The 19,754-nt window shown below is 37.2% G+C and overlaps 1 protein-coding gene across 2 annotated transcripts in view; it reads left to right on the top strand.

Annotated features, from left to right (window-relative positions):
* Positions 1-19,531, top strand: part of WDR26 (WD repeat domain 26) — a 56,975-nt gene extending 37,444 nt beyond the window's left edge. Inside the window, exons 9-14 of one of the 2 annotated variants that reach the window (XR_006101338.1) lie at positions 6,035-6,154; positions 6,859-7,004; positions 7,284-7,362; positions 9,347-9,476; positions 11,098-11,268; positions 12,723-12,859. Coding sequence is in view for 1 of the 2 variants with exons in the window: in XM_042444917.1 (XP_042300851.1) it covers positions 6,035-6,154; positions 6,859-7,004; positions 7,284-7,362; positions 9,347-9,476; positions 12,723-12,908; positions 15,525-15,550 (687 nt within the window). In the remaining variant the exon portion in view is untranslated. Of the gene's footprint in view, positions 1-6,034; positions 6,155-6,858; positions 7,005-7,283; positions 7,363-9,346; positions 9,477-11,097; positions 11,269-12,722; positions 12,909-15,524 lie in introns of those variants that run through there. The other variant, XM_042444917.1, reaches the window with a different exon arrangement.
* The last annotated feature ends 223 nt before the right edge of the window (positions 19,532-19,754 follow it).

The following is a 19,754-nucleotide window of genomic DNA, read 5'->3' as shown; positions in this document are numbered from 1 at the left end:
CAGGGCAGAGCAAGATAGCCTTACCAAGTAACCAGAGAGGGGAAATTATGGTCTGCCAGCACAAGGTTTTTCTAATTCATCACCGCACATTTTGAACAGCAGCTCTGAATTAACAAAGGAAAACAAGTAGAATCAGAATGAAATAACAGAACAGAGACAGTTAAAGGAAAATCAACCTAATTTTTTTCCAATTATGTTTAACAGATAATGATTGAGTATTAGCCATAACTCCAACGTCAGCAAGTAGTTCTCAGTCAAATCTGCAAGAATTTATAGAAGAATAAGTAAATAGAGAATTAAATAGTATAATCCAGGCACGAATAACGGCTCCTTCAGGATTGGAAGAAGTATTAATGAATTTAAGCAATAGAAATTTAATAAATTTATTGAACAGTCCAGGATTAAATTTAATGAATTTTTTATCCAGTGATTTTAATCAAACAAATGGAAGTATTAATTATAATAAAGAAAAAGGTGGAAGAAAGAAAGGAAATATCCAGAGGCACAAGATTTGGAAGGATAGAAGGAGAATGCAGGAATAAAATGCACTTATAAATCTGAGCATTTGGAGAGAAAAGAATTAGTGACAGATTTAGACATAGAATTATCTGAAGAGGAGAGAGAGATGGAGCACTGGAATACACAGGGTAGTTCAGGAGAGAGTGGGACAGAAAGAAACTCTTCAGGGTTGTCTGATGTAGAAAATTTCAAGCATATACTAAAAAGGGTTGTACAAACTTTAGACTTGGACGATGATCAGCATGAGATGCAACAGGATAAAAGCAGAGGGAGTAGGAGCAGTAAAGCAACAACAGCAATGAACAAGCCAGCACCAAAAGATGTAGAGTTACCACTGCCAGAAATGTTCAAAGAATTAATATGCTTGGAATGGGAATCTCCATTGTACGCTAAAAGGTTTTTGGCATATGGTCAGAGGCTTTACAGCTATTAAAAATGTGACATGGAGTACCATAAGGTCTCACGGTCGATGCTCCAATCTCTGCATTAATTTCCCACTCTGTAGCTCTTAACAAAAGAGATACGGCACTTAGAAGCATGAATGAGCATAGAATGGAGGCAGCTCTAAAGAGAGAACATGAGGCCTCCACATTAGCAATTTGATCTTTGTCACTTCAGTATTTGCAAAGGCTGCAGTGCTACAGTCTCAAGTTATTTTAGAGGAATAAGACATTGAAGAACAGATTTAGGTAAGGCAATGTGCAAAGAATACAGAAAACACTGCAGTTTGGATGCAGGTCATGACTTAACAGCATTTGTGGCTCGTAGTATAACAGCAACAATAGCTAGCAGATCAGTGTCGTTAAGGCACTGGGAAGCTGACCAGAAATCAACGTCTAATCTGGCTTATATACCATTTACTGGGCAACTTCTCTTTGGAGGAAAGGCTCTAGATAAAATATTAATAGAATGTAAGGATAAAAACCAAGTTACGCCTTCACTTCTGAAGAGAAAAGCAGTCCTTTTTAAGCTCAAACTTAAACTCTATATATGTACAGTCAGCCCTTCTATACACAGATTACACGGATTCAACCATCCATAGTTTGAAAATGTTCAAAAAAAAGTATAAATTTCAAATATCAAACCTTGATTTTCCATTCTTATAAGGGACACCATTTTGCTATGTCATTATATTTAATGGGACTTGAGCATCCACGGATTTTGTTATCCACAGGGGATCTTGGAACCACTGTATAACTATTTACATGCTTTGCTTTGGAAAGCTGCCGCAGGATATAATGCTGAGGAACAGCTTTGTATATAGATGTAAAGCTTTTTTTTTTTTTAAAGTTTTGGCAAGCACTACGGGATTAGCACTATGATGCTAAGGAAAAGCTATATTTTAAAAATAAATAATAAAAAATAAAAAAAGAAGAAAAAACAAAAAAAAGCATAATAGAAGTAATTTATATTTCTTTTCAGGAAGTAGAATTTTTGGAAGACAAGAGTTTAGGTTTGGTGGACCACAATGGAGTAGAGCAAATGTCAACCAGAGGAGAATTTACAGTGCTGGATTCAAAAGAATCACCTGTCAGTTGGTGTTCCATTTACACCACAAGAGTGGAAAGTAGTAAAAACAGATGCAAATTTCTCCGTTGGGGAGCACAGCGCAAAGGCCATTATGGTCAGGGGAATTGGACAGGGGTGGATCTGAGAAGAAATATCAGTTATCTGGAGCTGAAGGCAGTTCGTTTAGCACTGCAGGCATTGGTACACAATAGTGGAACATTAAAATGTTCACATTTCAATTGACAATGGCCTAAAACAGATGCACTGGTGCAATTCATGCTAGGGCTACAGCAACTGCATGTGCCCAACCCCAATATGGGCTGCTACCACAGTTTTAAACCAGGCCAGCAAAAGGAGTGGTATTTTACCGCTCCTTTTTGGCCCAGTTCCTTGGGGAAGATGCATGTCTGGCGCAGTCTCCCTCCACATTTGGAGCGTGTGTCATTTAACTGCTACTCCTCAAACATGGCTGGAAACTGCATTTTTTGGCCTGTCTGTTTCAGGTCAATATTACAGTGAGAGCCTGTATTCTCAGGGAAAGAGGATCCAAATCAATGATGCTAATGAGAGAGACAGATTGTATATTATGATGGGTGGAGATGTGAGAAACTCAATAATTGCAGTCCATTTAAAGGGTACATTAAATACGTTGTGAGCCTTCAAGTTATTTCCAGTTTATGGAGACCCTAAGTTGAACCTATCACAGTTTTCTTGGCAAGTTCCATCAGAGGGGGTTTGCCATTACCATCCTCTGAAGTTGAGAGACTCTGACTTGCCCAAGGTTATCCAGTAGGATTCAAACCCTGCTCTCCAGAGTCATAGTCCAATGTTCAAACCACTATACCACACACAGGCAAATTATTAAAGCGGACACAAGAATTCTACAGGGAGAGTGGTCCCTAAATCAGCAGATATTCAACCATTTCAAATGGACTTACTTGCTTCTGAAGTGAATTTCAAACTAAAAAGCTATTTTTCACTCAATGGCAACAAAGGCTCAGAAGGACACAATGCGTTGAATTGGACATGGCCTCGATAATATTTTGTGTTTCCTCTGATACCAATAATACAAAGAGTGTTGGCAAAAATCTGCACAGAAAAGGCCAAATTGATGCTGGTTGTTCCTTATTGGCCGAGACATCCATGGTTTCCACTATTCAGCAGAATGTCCATAAAGATTATTGGCATCTACTGAGTCACCCAGACCTTTTACACCAGGTTCCAATCCTGTATTAAAACCTCAAGTGGTTGAGGCTGACTGCATGGATGTTGAAAGGAAAAATTTGAAACAGTATGGTTTCGCAGATTTCAGTGATAGAAACGATGTTAATGCCTAATAGGCAATCCACACAGACCATATATAGCAGAACATGGAAAGTATTTTTGACTTGACATAAATTGCATGATATATAGTCATTGATGTGATTCAGTCAAGAGGCATATTAATCTTTCTAAAGGATGGGGTTCATAAAAGTTTATGGCCCAATATCTTAAAAAGGCAGGTGCCAGCTTTAGGTACAGTAATTAAACCAGAGGGTGAGGCACTGTCATCACATCCTCACATTAAAAGCTTCTTAAGGGAAGCAACTTTAAAAGCACTAACAACTTTACACAGATTTATGGCATGGAACTTATATTTAGTACTGAAAAGATTGACAATGCCACCATTTGAGTTGATTAAGGAAAGGTTTGCATGTATTCTGTAATTGTGCAAAATACTAACAAATCTGTTCTAAAGCAACAGAAATTCATCTATTTGTGTGATGGTTAATCTTAGCATGTTAGATATACACTGTTTGTTTACTTAGTTCCAGGGTAACTGGATCATAGTGAAAATTAGTCATGGTCTGGGTGGGGATTAATATTTTGAAACTCGGTTCAAACAATGTGATGCTGTGTATTGGTGGGAGGCCTGGTATATCTGGAAGCTGATGCCTCCTGCAGAGGAATGAGTATACTTTCCTGAAGCATTAGATGCACAGTTTAGGACTGGTGCTGGAGATGGAGTAACAGCTGGTCCAAAGTGCTTTTTACAACTGAAATTGTAAGGTCTATTTAAGGAAACCTCTAGAGAAGGATGACCTGTCCAGTGATATGAATATTTGTAACTTCCCAATTGTAACTTCCCACAAATCTCTGATTGTTCATTTTGTTCAGAAATGTCAATTAGCCCAAAATTACCTACTGTATATACTCATGTATAACTGTATAAATTTTAGTTAAAAAACCTGACCCAAAAATCTGAGTCATGAGACACTTTAAGTACTATACTTTACCATTTCTATACAGTGGGCCCTTGTTATACACTGAGGTTTGGTTCCAAGTTCCCCCGTGGATAACAAAATCTATGAATGTTCAAGTCCCATCAAATATAATGACATAGCAAAATGGTGTCCCTTATAAAAAATGGAAAATCAAGGTTTGATATTTGAAATTTATACTTTTTTTTTAACGTTTTCAAACCGTGGATGCTTGAATCCGTGTATAAAAAATCCATGTGTAAGAAGGGCCAACTGTATATAAAAAAGAAACCATCCCCTGGTGAAAGGCAAGAGCATAATCTGTCCCAGAAGCACTGAGCCCCTCTACTTTCTTGTACATCTAGCCCTTAGCGTAAGGGCAAACATGATTGCTGGAATTTTGTAAGTTTTTTGGTATTGTTTTCTTTTGCTTGATCCTTTAGATCAGAGGTGGGAAACCTACAGCCTTCTGGGTTCTGGCAAACTACCATTTCCATCATGCCTCACCACCAGCCAAACTGAAGGAAGTTTTAGCAGTCTCTTGAAGGCTTCATTGTACCTCCTCCCTTTATGGTAATGCTACATATAGTGTCACCGTAAAAGGAGGAGGTACAATCAAGCCCTCATGATCCTGGCTAAAATTTCCTTCACCTTGGCTGGTAGTGAGGCATGATGGTTCCCCACCCTTGCTTTAGATCTCTAGTTCATGCCCATAAGTTTTACCATCCGTGCTTGCCCATTGGATTAATTCCATGTTCACTCTGTGGAAAGCAGTTGAGATACTTACTACATCAGCCTTTGATTTTTTGTATCTGATTTAATTATAATTGTACTGATTATGAAATGTTGAAATCTGTCTTGAATAACAATGGCATAAACTTAATGAATATTTTAAGTGTTGCTTTATTTATTTTTAAGCTCCTTGAGGAATTATTTTGGCTTCTATGACAAGATAGAATTTTAAATAAATATTACTACAGGTTGAGCTGTTCCAAAACTGAAATATCTTTCCATAGGTGGCTGAGATAGTGAATAATACCTTTGTTTTCTTATGATTCAATGTACACAAACTTTGTGTATTATTGTGTAAAATTATTTGTCTAAATATTGTCTAAACTTCAGCCTACCAAGGTGTGTATGAAACATAAATGAATTTTGTGTTTAGACTTGGGTCCCATCTCCAAAGATAGCTCATTATATACGTATATCAAAATGCAAGTACAGTCGGCCTTCCGCTTTCACGGACTCAGAGTCCGCATCCCTCACATTAACGGGCGGCAAACAGAGGGGGACAGAATGGGGCATGTGCTGCCCTTCAAGCCAATTGGGCTTAAATATTGGCGATTTCCCATTTTCACTGGGGGGGGGTCCAGAATGGTCCCTGAGAAAACAGGCGGGGGACTATATTCCAAAATCCCAAAAAAAAATCCCAAACACCTCTGGTCCCAAGCATTTCATAAAAGGGAGACTCAACCTGTAAAAAAAAATCTGTTGTTAGGCAGTGAACAATATTGGAAAGTGGCCATCAAGATCCAGCAAAACCAAGAGAAAGGTGACCCCCACTTCCACTCGTGCATGCATCCCAAAAGCCAGCTCTGGAGGCTAGAAAACTTATAGAATTGTTTTTTGGGATGTGTGGAAGACTGAAAGGGAAAGGAGCAAAGAAAGTTTGACTGGGTGCTAGCAGAACTTTCTGTTTAGCCCAGTGATAACATACAAATTGATTGTGTATTTAAATATTTCTTTCTATGAAACTTTATCTACAGACGGGGGAACTGAGAACAAAGATGAGTCAGTCTCATGAAGACAGCTTAACAAGTGTGGCCTGGAATCCAGATGGAAAACGTTTTGTAACAGGAGGACAGCGTGGACAGTTCTACCAGTGTGTAAGTCCCCTTTGCTGTGTTTACAACATATATTATCAGTCTCTAGCACATAAGACTGTCACTGTTGATATGTGTCTGTATGAAAATATGTAGATAAGCTTCACTAGACTATTGTTTTTACTTTTTGGGAAACTGTCTAGAGATAAGCAGCTGTTAAAAACTAATATTTGAGATAAAGTATATGTCTAGTTTAATAAAATATGAATCAATAGATTAATAAAGTGTTATCATTAGTTGATGCATACATACAAGTGCATAGCAGGGAAATGAATTTGATAGAGATGAAAGGCTGTAAAATGTAAGAAAGTTTGAGACCTGCTTTTAAAAAAACACCTTCTTTTAGATTTCCTAAATCAGTAGGATGAAAGCAGTCCAGACAGAGGGCAGTGTGATTCGTTTTGTATGTATTGTTTTACCTCATTAGGGTTATATCCAGTAAGGTTAATCTGCCAGCAGAATGGCACTTGAACGGACCCTGTGGAGTGGATTGAGGAGCCGCAGGCAGGGAGAAGGGTAAAGGAAAAATCTGTTGTGAGCAGAAGTCTGCTTGTGAAGTATCACAATTTGCAGATAGAATCAATTTTCTTGCTCTTTGTACAACATACTAATATCTGATTTCAGGAAAAAATGAATGCTTTCAATGTTTCTGGTTCTGCTGAATGAAAATTCATTTTCTTATTGTTTAATTCATGTTTTCTGTCTAGGATTTAGATGGTAATCTCCTCGATTCCTGGGAAGGAGTGAGAGTCCAATGCCTGTGGTGCTTGAGTGACGGGAAGACTGTTTTGGCATCAGACACACACCAGCGAATTCGAGGCTATAACTTTGAAGACCTTACTGACAGGAACATGTAATTATTTCTTAATATTCCACCACATCAACTCACCTTTTTGTAGTTTTCCAAACACTGAAACAGAGTTGGATGGTTTAATATTTCACATTACATATTTTCATGTGCCAGTGTTATTTCTCAAAATAGTCCTACAAAGACAGATACTGTTACAGACATGATTGGGAGCTTTGGTATCTGAAGGCCCTAGTAATAAATGATGCAGAGATTGCAGTTAAATTATATTTAAATGCTTATATTGATTCAGAGTTATAACTCTAACATTGTTTTCATTTTCAGAGTACAAGAAGATCATCCAATTATGTCTTTTACGATTTCAAAAAATGGCCGGTTAGCTTTGTTAAATGTAGCAACTCAGGTAAGTAGGCAGGTTTTAATTTGCTTATATATTTGTATTTTAACTAGGGGAATACTGCTACTTTGAGAAAGATTGGCAAATGGAAGTTTTCAAAGTCATTTGCCTGTATGAACAAATCTTTTTCAGGTGGGCAGTTGCTCTTTGGCTAGGCTTCTTTTTACCTAGTTTACTTAGATAAAATAATTCTACCTAAAGACAAAGTTTATCTACTTCTGCTGTGTTTGCTAAATTCAGCAAACAATTGACCATTTTCCCTTACAGCTTTTTCTGAGTGAGAAGGCAAGGGGTTAAAGGGGAGAAGTCAAGCCTGCACACCCTTTCTGTTGCACAACAGTGGATGCTGTGTTCAGGCTTACGTTATAACTTCTTTTCCCTATAAACCTGCAATTTAGAGCAAGCAAGCATCATCAGTGCTCTCCAGTGACCTCCCTTGGCTAACAAAGAAAGAATACTAAAATAATAAAGGGGGAAAACAGTTTTGAAGCACAGGAAGTTGGACACTGCTCCTTCCTGCTTTCTTCTGGTTCAAAATGGTACAAAGCAATGGGATGCAGAGCACAACAGTGTGATTGCCAAATTTCCTGCTTCATCACATTGCTTTGCTGCATTACCAGAGGATTGGGAGGCAAGGAGAAACAAAGTTTTGCTCTGAATCCGAATGGCACAGAACACCTCTTTAAAAATAATAGATTGCTGGAACCTTGTAAAGATTTTAGATAAAAGATGAGCCTCTTATGAACAGGCAGCACCTTTCCCCCACCCCCAATACTAATAATGTAAGCACAGAATGAGTTACATTCTCTGACCCTGTAATGTGTGATGCCACAAATAATCAGGTGAATAATGTAGCAATAAAACAGAACTGTTCTTAGTCATGCTATCAGTTGCAAAAGTAGTTGTTGTTTTTAATTCGGGAGTGCTATGAAATTTGTGGTTTTTGATTTTATGGTTTTGTGATCAATCTTGTTCATTTTGTTTATTTGTAAGCTTCCTAGAGTATATTTGTTATGATGTGGTATGTAAATACACAACATAAAACAAAAAAAAGCTGTTTATAGCATATGAAAACAATTTGTTTAAAGTACCCTGATTTTAGTATCACTTGAGGGCATGATTTCCCAAATGTGTGTTATTTTCCCCAACTCAGTTAAGTCCTTTAGATTTCATAGAAAGGTAGACTACAGATCTCTGAGACTAAATGAAAACTTGATGAAGCAGAGTTTCTTTCAAATTGGCCTTTGAATAGATAACAATAGTTGGGATTTAAATTTGATACATTTAAAGAAATAATTGGATCAAATTATATGATTAAATGGCTTTCCTAATAATAGGCCTGTCTAAATAACCAATATCAACACATTTCTAGTGGTGGAAGAGAACAATAGACATAGAAGTTTGTCTAAAAGTTATGGAAGTCATGGAACAGAGTATTGCCCCCTCCTCTCCACTTTTGGGAAGGGCCAAAGCTCAGTTGTAGAGTACATTCTTTGCATGAAAGATATCCAGGTTCAATGATAACCCCAGGAAGGTCTGGGGAAGATCCCCATTTAAATCCTTGGTTCGCTGATGATACTGCCCATTTATTTGAGTTCTCATCCTTGTTTATGTGTGTGGAAGGGAGGGTTGTTTTTGTTCCTCCTCCATCCTAAAATCATCACACATGATCCTTTAGGAAAGGCCTGTGCCTTCAGTTGAAAGAGGGAATTCCTGTCAGGTGTGTCTGCCCACTTGTCCAGTTCTCTCAGGGATCTCCAATCGAGGCTTCAGAAGTTGGGATCTACATCAGGGTGAAGTGGGTAGGACTGTTGGGTGAGTGGCCTTCTGCTCACATTAATTTGGATATAGCCCATTGTATTCTTGACATGAATTTCTATTTTGAAGTTGTTTGTTTTCTTTTTTTATCTGCTCATGGTATTTCAGAAATCAAATTATAGAAAACTATTATGTAGTAATAAATTACTTTCACCATGGTCTTTGTCCTCAGGGAGTTCATTTATGGGATTTGCAAGACAGAGTTTTAGTGAGAAAGTACCAAGGTGTTACACAAGGTTTTTACACGATTCACTCATGTTTTGGAGGACATAATGAAGACTTCATCGCTAGTGGCAGTGAAGGTAATACTGCTTTTCAGAGATATGTTGCACTGTGTGTATGTATTTTTATATATCATTCAAGTATATTCCTCATACATTAATGAATTTTAGAGATTTCTTACCCTCTACATTTTAATACAGTGAATGCTGCTTATAGCAATTTCATAGAAATAACTAATTGCTCACTATGTTTCCTTCACAGAATGGTGAACTGAATAGTAGGACGTATGATGTTTCTATTGATAACCCTACTGTAATTTGAGTAGATAAATGTGATATAATGTGATGCTTTTTCTCAAATATCTTTCTGGTAAAGTAACAAACTTTATTTAATATAGGTTTGTTTGCCAAAGGTAGGTGTGGTCATTTCAGTCCAGATGAGTGCTGTCATCTTAGGTGTACAGTCGTCTCTCCACATTTGCAGGTTAAGCATTTATGGATTACTATATTAGCCAGCCACCTTTGCTGCTGCCGTACTCCACTTTTAACAGAGCTTTGGATAATACCGGTGTTTCTGGAGGAAATCAAATAGGTGGTGTGGCTGGACCCAGCCATGTATGTATTCCCTTGCTTGCTCAGGGTGGGGGAAGGGAATAAATGAAGAGGAAGAGTACATGCATTCCCTCACTCACACAAGGGGTGGGGAAGGGGATGAGAGAGTGCTAGGCAAGAGGACATATGCTTGTTCCCTTTGGGGGGGTCAGGGAGGGCGCATGTGTTGCCTTTCTCATGCACTCAGGTGGATGGGGGGAAGGGGATGCGATGGGCACCCCCTTTATTCCTCCTCCTACCTCCCAGTGTCATTCTTTGCCACCTAAGCGAGCAAGGCAAGGCATGGCATACACAGCTATGCCCAGTCACTCCACCAGTACACATACTTTTTTGTATGTTAAATGCAGTTTGGAGGGCCTACAGATAGTCACTTTTGTCCACATTTGCAGGGGTCCTGCAGCACTGACCCCTGCAAAATTTGTGAGGACCAACTATATGTTGAGAGAAAAAGGAGCCACATTGTGTAGCAGACCTAGCATGCCCAGCAATGTTTGACTGTGAGAAATCTGAAAGAATTGGTTTATCTTGTAGAAGGTTTGGTGTTTTGTTTTGTTTTAAATTACAAGTTGTGTAGAGTGGCTAGTTCAGGGAGTTTGTGGGGGTGTTTTAGTATTAAGAGTACTGGGTCATTCTTAGTTTCTCACTCTTGATTGGTAGTTGATTAAAGCAGAGTGGACAGTAGTATGCCTGTAGCTCACAAACTTCAAGCTAAGGTGACTTTGATAAGGAGAACAGTCAAAAGATGTGCTCTCCAAAGAAAATACTGTACCTTGAAGCAATATTTCTTCCTTACTTTTTAACAGGTGTGCAATTCACCTGAAAACAGCACCTTTATTGGATCTTGTATTGGACCATTGCTATTATAAATAGCCTTTATGCATGCATTTAACCTCTTCCCCTTTTCCAAATAGTATCTGGCCCAAGAGTTTGTCAACTTTAGTGAGTCTAAGTGTATTAGACTTACCTGTACACCACTCTCAGGACAACATGGACAAGTCACATAGTACATCCTACTGTTTGTTTGACATGAATGTGCAGATTAATTTATCCAGGTCAACTTAGAACAGTTTTTTATTTTTTTCATTTTCAGTGTCTAAAAACTACCCAGCTGTAGTTGAAGCTGATGGCACCTTATTTAGATTCGGACTGCCTGAGGCTCTTGCCTCTTTGCACTGAATTGTTGCAAATATGGCTGCTGTGAAAGTCTCTATGTACAAAAAAAAGTAACAGATTTAAATGTCATAACCTCTTAAATGTAAAGGTATGTTCTCAGCTAGGTAGGCTTTTCACCTACCAGCCCCAAACATCAAAGTGTCTGCCATGGGAGTAAAGTTCACATCTAACTGTGTCAACATAAAGTGGCATAAAACGCTCTCCTGAGAATAAGTGCTGAGTGTTGTAACCTTAAGGTGAATACTGTGATGACTTTGAAGCTACACAGAGTGCATGTAATAGATAGCTTTAAACTGAGAGATTAATATTAAAACTACATGCAGAAATATTTGATGTAATTTATATGTCATGCTAGTTTTATTTTTAAAAATCCTCTGTGGATTGGTTTAGACAGAAAGCAGTTATATCAAATTATTTAGCAAGTAGGTCATAATGTAATTTACAAGGATTGGGAACAGACTGTCACATTTTAGGTCTTAATTCATTTGTCAAAATTAAACATTAGAGAGTGCTAATATTTTAATGATTCCTGTACATCATGAAGTTCTTGTAAATGTTTCCATCTGATTGAACATTTAAGTGCAAGCCACAAGCTTGTTGCTAAGATATTAGTATGTAGGAAAAATCTCACTGTATGCTATTCTCAGTGATCCAATAATCAATAATGCATAATAATGCATAATTGTACATTTGACATGCAACTAGTCCTGTGTGATCTGCGGTTCAGATAAATGCATTCCCTACTGGTTTTGTTTTTTATGTCTGCTTAGATACAGGAGCAGTGATGTCATAGACTTGCCTGTTTTGTGTTGCTCCTCCTTAGTTGTGTTCTTTTTTGCATTGTTCATTCTTATTTAATAGCACCAGAAGTGTCCACCTAAATAAAATACAACCTGGCAGTGTAATTCAGTCTTCATAACCTAGATATTGACTAATTTTTGCCCCAGAATACAGTAATAAAAACTACTATGATGGGACATGACAGTTCCAGGCCACTGTGGGCAATTTTTTTTTTTTCTGGAGAGATCAGGATTAAGCACTGCATTACCTGTGTCTTATCATGCAATGGAGAATTTCTCAATAAAGGGAATGCAGCATTAATTGAATGTAAATCCTTGTTCAATGACAGTATGATCTCTGAGAATTCCCCATAGTACTCATAGGGAATGTCAGAAACTGAATAGCAAGGAACTGTTGGAGCCCAGGTCATGATTCCTGTCTTGGCATATGTAGAAGCCTTGGGAGAAAAAATACCACCCAAGACTACTTGTATTTGGATAACATAATGCCTGCTTTAAAATGCTCCATATAAATATATAAATATCTTCATGTTGTACATATAAATGTCTTCATAATGTAGAGAAGGTCATTATTGCTACTAGTTTAGTGAGGTAAGGAAAACTTCTTGAAGAACTTCAGTTCTTGGATATGCATGGAATTTTAATATGGAAATGGTCAGTTCATGGATGATTGCCATATTTTCTGTAGGTAATTTGTTAAATTTTAGGTTAATTCATGTTTCTTCAAACCTATCTGTCTTAGATCATAAAGTATATATTTGGCACAAACGTAGTGAGCTGCCAATTGCGGAGCTGACGGGGCACACACGTACAGTCAACTGTGTGAGCTGGAACCCGCAAGTTCCATCCATGATGGCCAGCGCCTCTGATGATGGCACTGTTAGAATATGGGGACCAGCACCTTTTGTAGACAACCAGGATATTGAAGGTAAATAAAGTCTAATTTTTATGGTAAAGGAATCTTTATGAGATCAGTTATTTATGTATTTATCAATGATGAATTCTCAGCCTGATGAGAGGTATCTAACAATGAGTTAACTGCTACTATCTAGGAAAGGGAATGTTTACGTAATCCAGATTTCCTCACTTGGTGCTGTGCAGCAAGCTGCTAGCAATGATCTCTTCCAGCACAAAATATTTAGTTAACTCATGTACAAAATCCTAATGACAGCCTACACTTGTTTGCATTTTTCACCCTGGTTAGTGAAAAAGGCTTCAAGTATTATCATGGCCAAGTGGATCAAGGCAGGGGTATCCATGGCTTTTGAGCCACAATAACTGAGTTAGTTACTGTATATCACAACTCTTTTTACTATAACTGTGACCGCATCCTCCACCTTTTTCCTTAGTCATTTCATAGATAAATGGAAGGGCACTAAGTTGTCCACACCAAACACATTGATTAAGCATTACAGATTGGGTACCTTTGCCTTCACAGAGTCAGCCTTTGGGAAAAGGTGCTACAACATATTCCTCCTCATTGCATTAGCCTCTCTTCATCCCACTTTACACATTTGATTGGTCTGTAGTGATTCCATATTTGAATACCTCCCGACTCTGACTCAAGAAATGAAACACTGTAGATTTAACTATGGTTTGGTGTGATAACAGAATCAAATCATAATCACTTAAGTGGTTGATTCATAATTGGTATGGTATTAGTTTTGCTGATGCCCTTCATCTTGTTCCCCAGCTATGATCAGTGTAGCAAGGAGTAACATTCTTGTCAATAAAATAGACTCCTTAAGTTACATATTCTCTCTCATAAGGCTGGAAAGAAATCTGGCAATTTTGGATAGTAAACCCAACATTTTGAAGAAAGACCTGACAGAGACTACCTGAAACAAACTAGTGGCTTGTGTGGGGGGCTTAAGAGATTAACAAACCAGGAAGGAAGATCCATTTGAAACTGATAGTGCTTTAGCACTTCTCTTACCTTAACACAAAAATTTGCTTAATTTATTAATTGCAGCTGTAGCTGTTATTTGAGGAGTAGAGGCTTCAATAGCTTCAGTTCACCTAGAACCATTGTATTGCCACTGGTTTGGCATCTTACACTATTAACTGCAATCCTAGCTGGCAGTTCTAAAACTGAAGAATTCTGTCTACATATACTACTCTTAACTAGGCCCCCCAAAAAAAAAGAAGAAGAAGAAAGGCATTGCTTTTCTGTTACTGGTCAAAATATTTTTTCTTCACAATATTAGTTGTGAGTTTGTTTTCATTGTTCTTAAATGTGGCATAAAATGATACTAGATAATAAATTGTGAAAATCTGGACTATAGCAATCATCAGTGTATAGAAATGTGTACATTTCTCCCTACACATTTGCAGCCTTGAGATTCTGGTTTCAATTATTCATGAGGTCAAGGCCTCCAGCTCCCCAAGTCCCCTTCCCTCCTCGCTTCACCCCTGCGGAAAGTAGCAATCTTGCTGGGAAAGGGGCAGGGATCCAGTTAAAGTGACAGGAGGGTGGGGAAAAAGGAGCACATGCTCCTGCTCATCATCCCCCCCCCCCCCCCCTTTAACTGGCTTCTGAGTGGGGGGGGGGTTGAGTTATTCGTGGGTTTTCAACATTCACAGGGCTCTCATTCCCCTAACCCCTGCAAGTGTGGAGGGAGAATTGTACTTTCTAATTTGAATACAGAGAGTAGAGTTTTGCTGCGCTCAGAGAATTTCTGCTTGATGTTAAATAGAAATGTTTTCTTAACAAAGAGTAAACAGTAAACAGAAAATGATATGTAACAAGAAATCTGAATTTTATTTAAACCTCCAATTTAAGGTTTAGTTTTAATAAGAATTTTAGTGGATATCTTAATTTCCTGAATAAAAACATTCTTATGCAAGTCACACAAATTATGGAACATGTTTATAAAATGATTTGCCAGACTCTATTTGCTCACAGTTATGGTTTTCCTGCTCCTATGGCATCTTTCTAGCTTAAAACCTCGGGGATTGAAGTTGTATATTCATACACAGGGGATCCTTTCTGGACCCCCCCCCCACGTATGGGGAAACGTGTGTATGCTCAAGCCCCATAGGAAATAATGGGGCGCGTGCTTGCAGCGGCACAAGTATGTGCCTCATTATTTCTGCCTGGGCTTGCCTACCACATGAGCTCAAAGCTGCGGAAGGCAAGCCCGCCTATAAAGAGGGCTGACTGTATATTCTAGCTATTACTATAACATACTTCTGAGCCCCCCTTGAAATGCTGTTGACATAATTGATATTGTAGTATGTATATTAATTTTTCTCTATCACTGCGAGGGAAGTGTCAGTTCAAGTTCTTGCTACTGTGGAATGGAAAGCCTTTTTTGTTGTTGTTGCCAATAACTTTCCCTCATTGCAAAAAGTTCCCTAGGATTAAACAGGAAGCTTAAAACTTGATAGTAGGTGCACACGACTATTGTAACTGTTCAGTTTCTGTGAATGGATTTATTTCTATGTGCCTTGTATAAATATGAATACATAAATGTGTATTCATATTTTCTCAATTGCTTGTGGTTTTTGTTTTTTTTACATTACATCCTTTTTCCCCCTCTAGAAGAATGCAGTAGCATGGATAGTTGATGGTGAATTTGGAGCAGACGACTTCTGTTTAACTTAAATTTAGTCGTATTTTAAATGGCTTGGGATTTGGTGCAAACAAACATGATCGATAGCTGGACAGACATGCTCGTCATGAAAAAAAAGAACCATTTCTGAAGCCCAACTGGGGCCAAACATTTTACCACCTTGCTTCATAGTAAACAGTTGAGATGAAGCACATCGTTAGAACGTTGTTGGACACCATGTTGAAGTAACCCCCCCATCGGTTGTGAAGAACTGTGCTACATTCAGGCTAACCATTGAACTCCGTATATACATTTTTCCCTTCTGCCATTTTGTCAGGCAGACTACTGTTCTTGTTGCTCTTCTGTGTAATGAAGTTTAAATGCTTGTTTGGAAAACCTTTTATTTAACAGTTTAGAAGGCTTGATAGAAAGAGTGCTTAGTCTGAAGAGTACATGTTGGATAGGAAAGTATTTCCTTCTCTTGTTTCTCTGAGTCTCTCCGCCTTATTTAGCTTGAGATCTTTGCAGCTTGGTTCATGGATTCTAGCCTTGCTCGTTGCGCAGTATATCTAAACCCAGATGTTAAACCAGTGAATGACATGAAAAGCACTCTCAGTATCACACTTGACAAAAGGTTTTGTACTTTTCACATAGCTTGTTACCCTATAAAAAGGTTAACAGCACAATTTTTTAAAAAATAAATTATTTATAGCATTCAAATAACTTCATTTGTATACGTTTGGAATTTAAACCAGCTTAAAAATGTCATCTACAAGTTAATGCAGTATAACTGGTGCTCCTCTGGAGTGTTGTGTAAGACCATTTGGCCGACAGAAGTTTTACACAGACTATATAAAGTATTATTTTAAAAAAGAAACTTGGTTTATCAACAAAAGAATTTGAGAGCTTTCAAAATTGCCAGCTAAACCACTTTAATGTAATTTCTGAAGTTAATAAATGAGAATTCCAAATTGGCCATATCTTGTGCAATGATTCTTATTTGAAATGTAAGATCTAAAATAAAGTTAGTATTTGTATTATCTTCAAAAATTACCATCTCTTGTGCATTAAAGATGTACACTGTACAAGCTTTCTAGTCCGCTCTTCTCCAGGATCCTTCTCTGAGTTGGTGCTTTCAGTTGCCTGGCATTAGGAATAGTCCCTTAATTTTCTGTCTGTATAAGAGACATAATAGAACTCAGAGAAAATGAACTTGGTATTTGCCCTAACTGCTGATTTCAGAATTACTCCCTCTTGTTAAAGGGTGAAAATGCATGTAGGGTCATCCTTAAAAAGAACAATTCAGATAAATAGAACAATAATGTGATGCCAGCTGAAAAAAGAACCAGTGATGGAAAGAGAATCTTGACTGTAAGAAAAGGAAGACCCAAGAAAGAACCATTTTAAAATGCATGTTTTGTTTTTAAATGTACAGATTCTGTTATGGAATCAAAAGTTAGTCACTGCACCTGTGTATACTCCTCTAACTTGCTACAAATTTCCTTTCAAGCCTTTTGATTTAATGAGATGCTCCTGATTGAATTTACTTAAATGTCACCAAAGTAGAAAAAAATGGTATTCTTCCCACACCAATTCAGTTTTCTCTTTGAACACAACCAGAACACTTGTTTCATAATCTAAATAGCTAGAAATGCAACAGAATGCCTTCCTCCAAGATCCTTTGATGGCTTTTGGAGCAGCAAACAAATTTCTATCCATATTTTGGCTCTTATAAATTGTTCTCTTTCAGCTTATTTTATCAGTAACTTTACATTTGTTATAGTTGTCCATTCATGTGCATTCTGTTCATTTGATGTCAAGCTCTTTTATTTAAAGGCTTATTATAGTCTCCTTTTAAGTCTATATAACATTTTATTTTTGCAGATACTCCCATTCTATCTTGAAAAATTTTATAGCTATTGTTGACATGGTGCTGCTATTGCTTATTAACTCAAAAACATCTTAGGAGATTGCAGTGGATCAAGTGTGCCCCTGTTTATTTTGAACAGCTGATAGAAATCAGATCTGGTGCTTGTGTTGTAGTTAAGATTTTCACCACAGATCCTAAATCAGTGAATAAATTTTGAGATGTTTTCCTTTCCTTAAAATACATAACACTTGTGGAAAACTAGAGTACCAAAATGGAGATATCACTTTCTCCATTATTCAGGCATTCCTGGATTATTGCTGTTATGTAAATGTATATATCTTTGTGTGAAACTGCATGAAAAACATGTTTTGAAACTGACACTTCTGAATTCAGTGGCACAGTGTGGGCTGAACTGCGTGAGGTAGTTTAATTCTTCTGCCTTGGTGCAGCATTTTATTGTAGATTACATTACACTGCACTAAATAAAACTAAATTAACATTACTATCATTCCTTATGGGTAGGCTAAATAGGTGAGCAGCCTAAATTTCTGTGATATCTGGATTAAAAAACACCATTACTGTATTTCACATAAGGCCCCAAAGGAGAGAAGGCATGGAATAGGTGTATCTGCAATATTCATTTTCATACACTGAAAATAATCTCTACTATTGGCTGTTAATACTGGAGCAACTCTAATTATTGGCCATATCTTACCCTGAACAGAGGAGATGACATATGGGAAAGGGATATATGTTAGACTACATTTTGCCTTAGGTTTCTGTACCAGGTCAGTTCCAAAATATGCACACCAGCTAAAAATCACTACAATATTTCACCATCGTGCTTCTGAGTTTATCAGGTAAGTCATTTTAAAATAGGAGCACAAAAGGGGAAATTGAATTTATTTTGTACGTAGCCCTGAAAATAGCTTTATAAATATGTGGCTTACTTCCCTCACTTTAAGTTTTGGTTCTGAAATGAGGGGAGCATAATACAAATTTTAATATGAAGTAACAGGTGGAAAACTATTCAAATTTTGCCAATAATCTCATTCTGGCTTCCAAGCAGGTATTGTTGAATGTAATTTAATACTAGGAATTTAGTGCCATCTTAACTTTAAAAAAAAATATCTCCCACCTCAAAGGAAAAAATGGCTTTAAGTTAAAACTATTTTCTCATACCAGTCTTATGCTGGCAATAGATAAATTGGGGGATATAGGGATCTTGTTTTTTGTTTTATTTTTTAAAGTTATCAGCAAAAGAATGTCTAGTCTGTAATTTTGGGGTAGGAACAGAAGGGAAAAAGAAACAATTTCCACTAAGACTTGGTGCCCTTAGTACCCCAAGCACACAAGTTGCCTCAATTTGATAAATTTCAAATAAACTGTTAAACTGGAGTATCAATCATATATATGGTTAAAACGTATATTGCATTGGCTTGAGTCCATTTTCAGCTGCCATAGAACTGCTCATTTGACAAAACAATTACAGTAGTAGAATTTTGGAAACACTTTGACACTTTTTGAACAGGGTGGACTTAATTGATTTGTGCAGTGTTGTCTGCATTAGCTGCTCTAGTTGCTGGAATACAAACTAGAAACCCATTTCCTGTTTGTTGCTTTCAGATTATCTGAATTCAGCAAAGAGAGTGTATGTGTGTGGTATGAATGTATGTGCGTGAAACACAAAACAGTCATGGAACCAACTGTTCTAGGTACATGTCATGTTTTACTGCATACTTTAAGTCATGTTGTGTGTATGTGAAGTGTCCTGACTTTTAAGATTTTGGTTGATACCAATATATTTTTATAAATTTGAAATTCAGCGTGCCCCATCTTTTAAGTGTTTCATTGTTAGGATAAATGTACTAGATTTAATTCTTAACACTTCTCAGCACAGATGGAAAAAGTTATCGGCTCCTTGAAAACGTATGAGGAAGAAGCAGATCCTCAAAGCATGTATGTACTTACAAACCAAGCTGTAGAGATCAAGAAAAGAACTTTTATTGTTCTCAAATTTCTAAATTGTCAAGATTTATATGGAGTTGTGGTGGAACTAGTTAACACTTAGAGCTTTTGGTATGTAATGACTATTTGCTATGGACTGATATTAAATGTTTCAAAGGATTGCGTTCTTTAACTTTCTGGATTTTTGTTACTCTCCTCTTGGATTATATTAAGTAGTTTAAAATTTTTCTTTACTCTATTACATTAAAACATAAGAACGTTGGGTCTCCATATTTATTTTCACTTGTTTTACTAATTATTTACAGAACACATTAACTTTTTATTTTATAAATATGTAGTATATTAAACATATCTCTTAAAATGTTCAATTCAAATTACATTG

The sequence above is a fragment of the Sceloporus undulatus genome, chromosome 1 (genome assembly GCF_019175285.1).
Source record: "Sceloporus undulatus isolate JIND9_A2432 ecotype Alabama chromosome 1, SceUnd_v1.1, whole genome shotgun sequence".
NCBI classification, from domain to species: domain Eukaryota; kingdom Metazoa; phylum Chordata; class Lepidosauria; order Squamata; family Phrynosomatidae; genus Sceloporus; species Sceloporus undulatus.
This window is presented reverse-complemented; position numbering and strand designations above follow the sequence as displayed.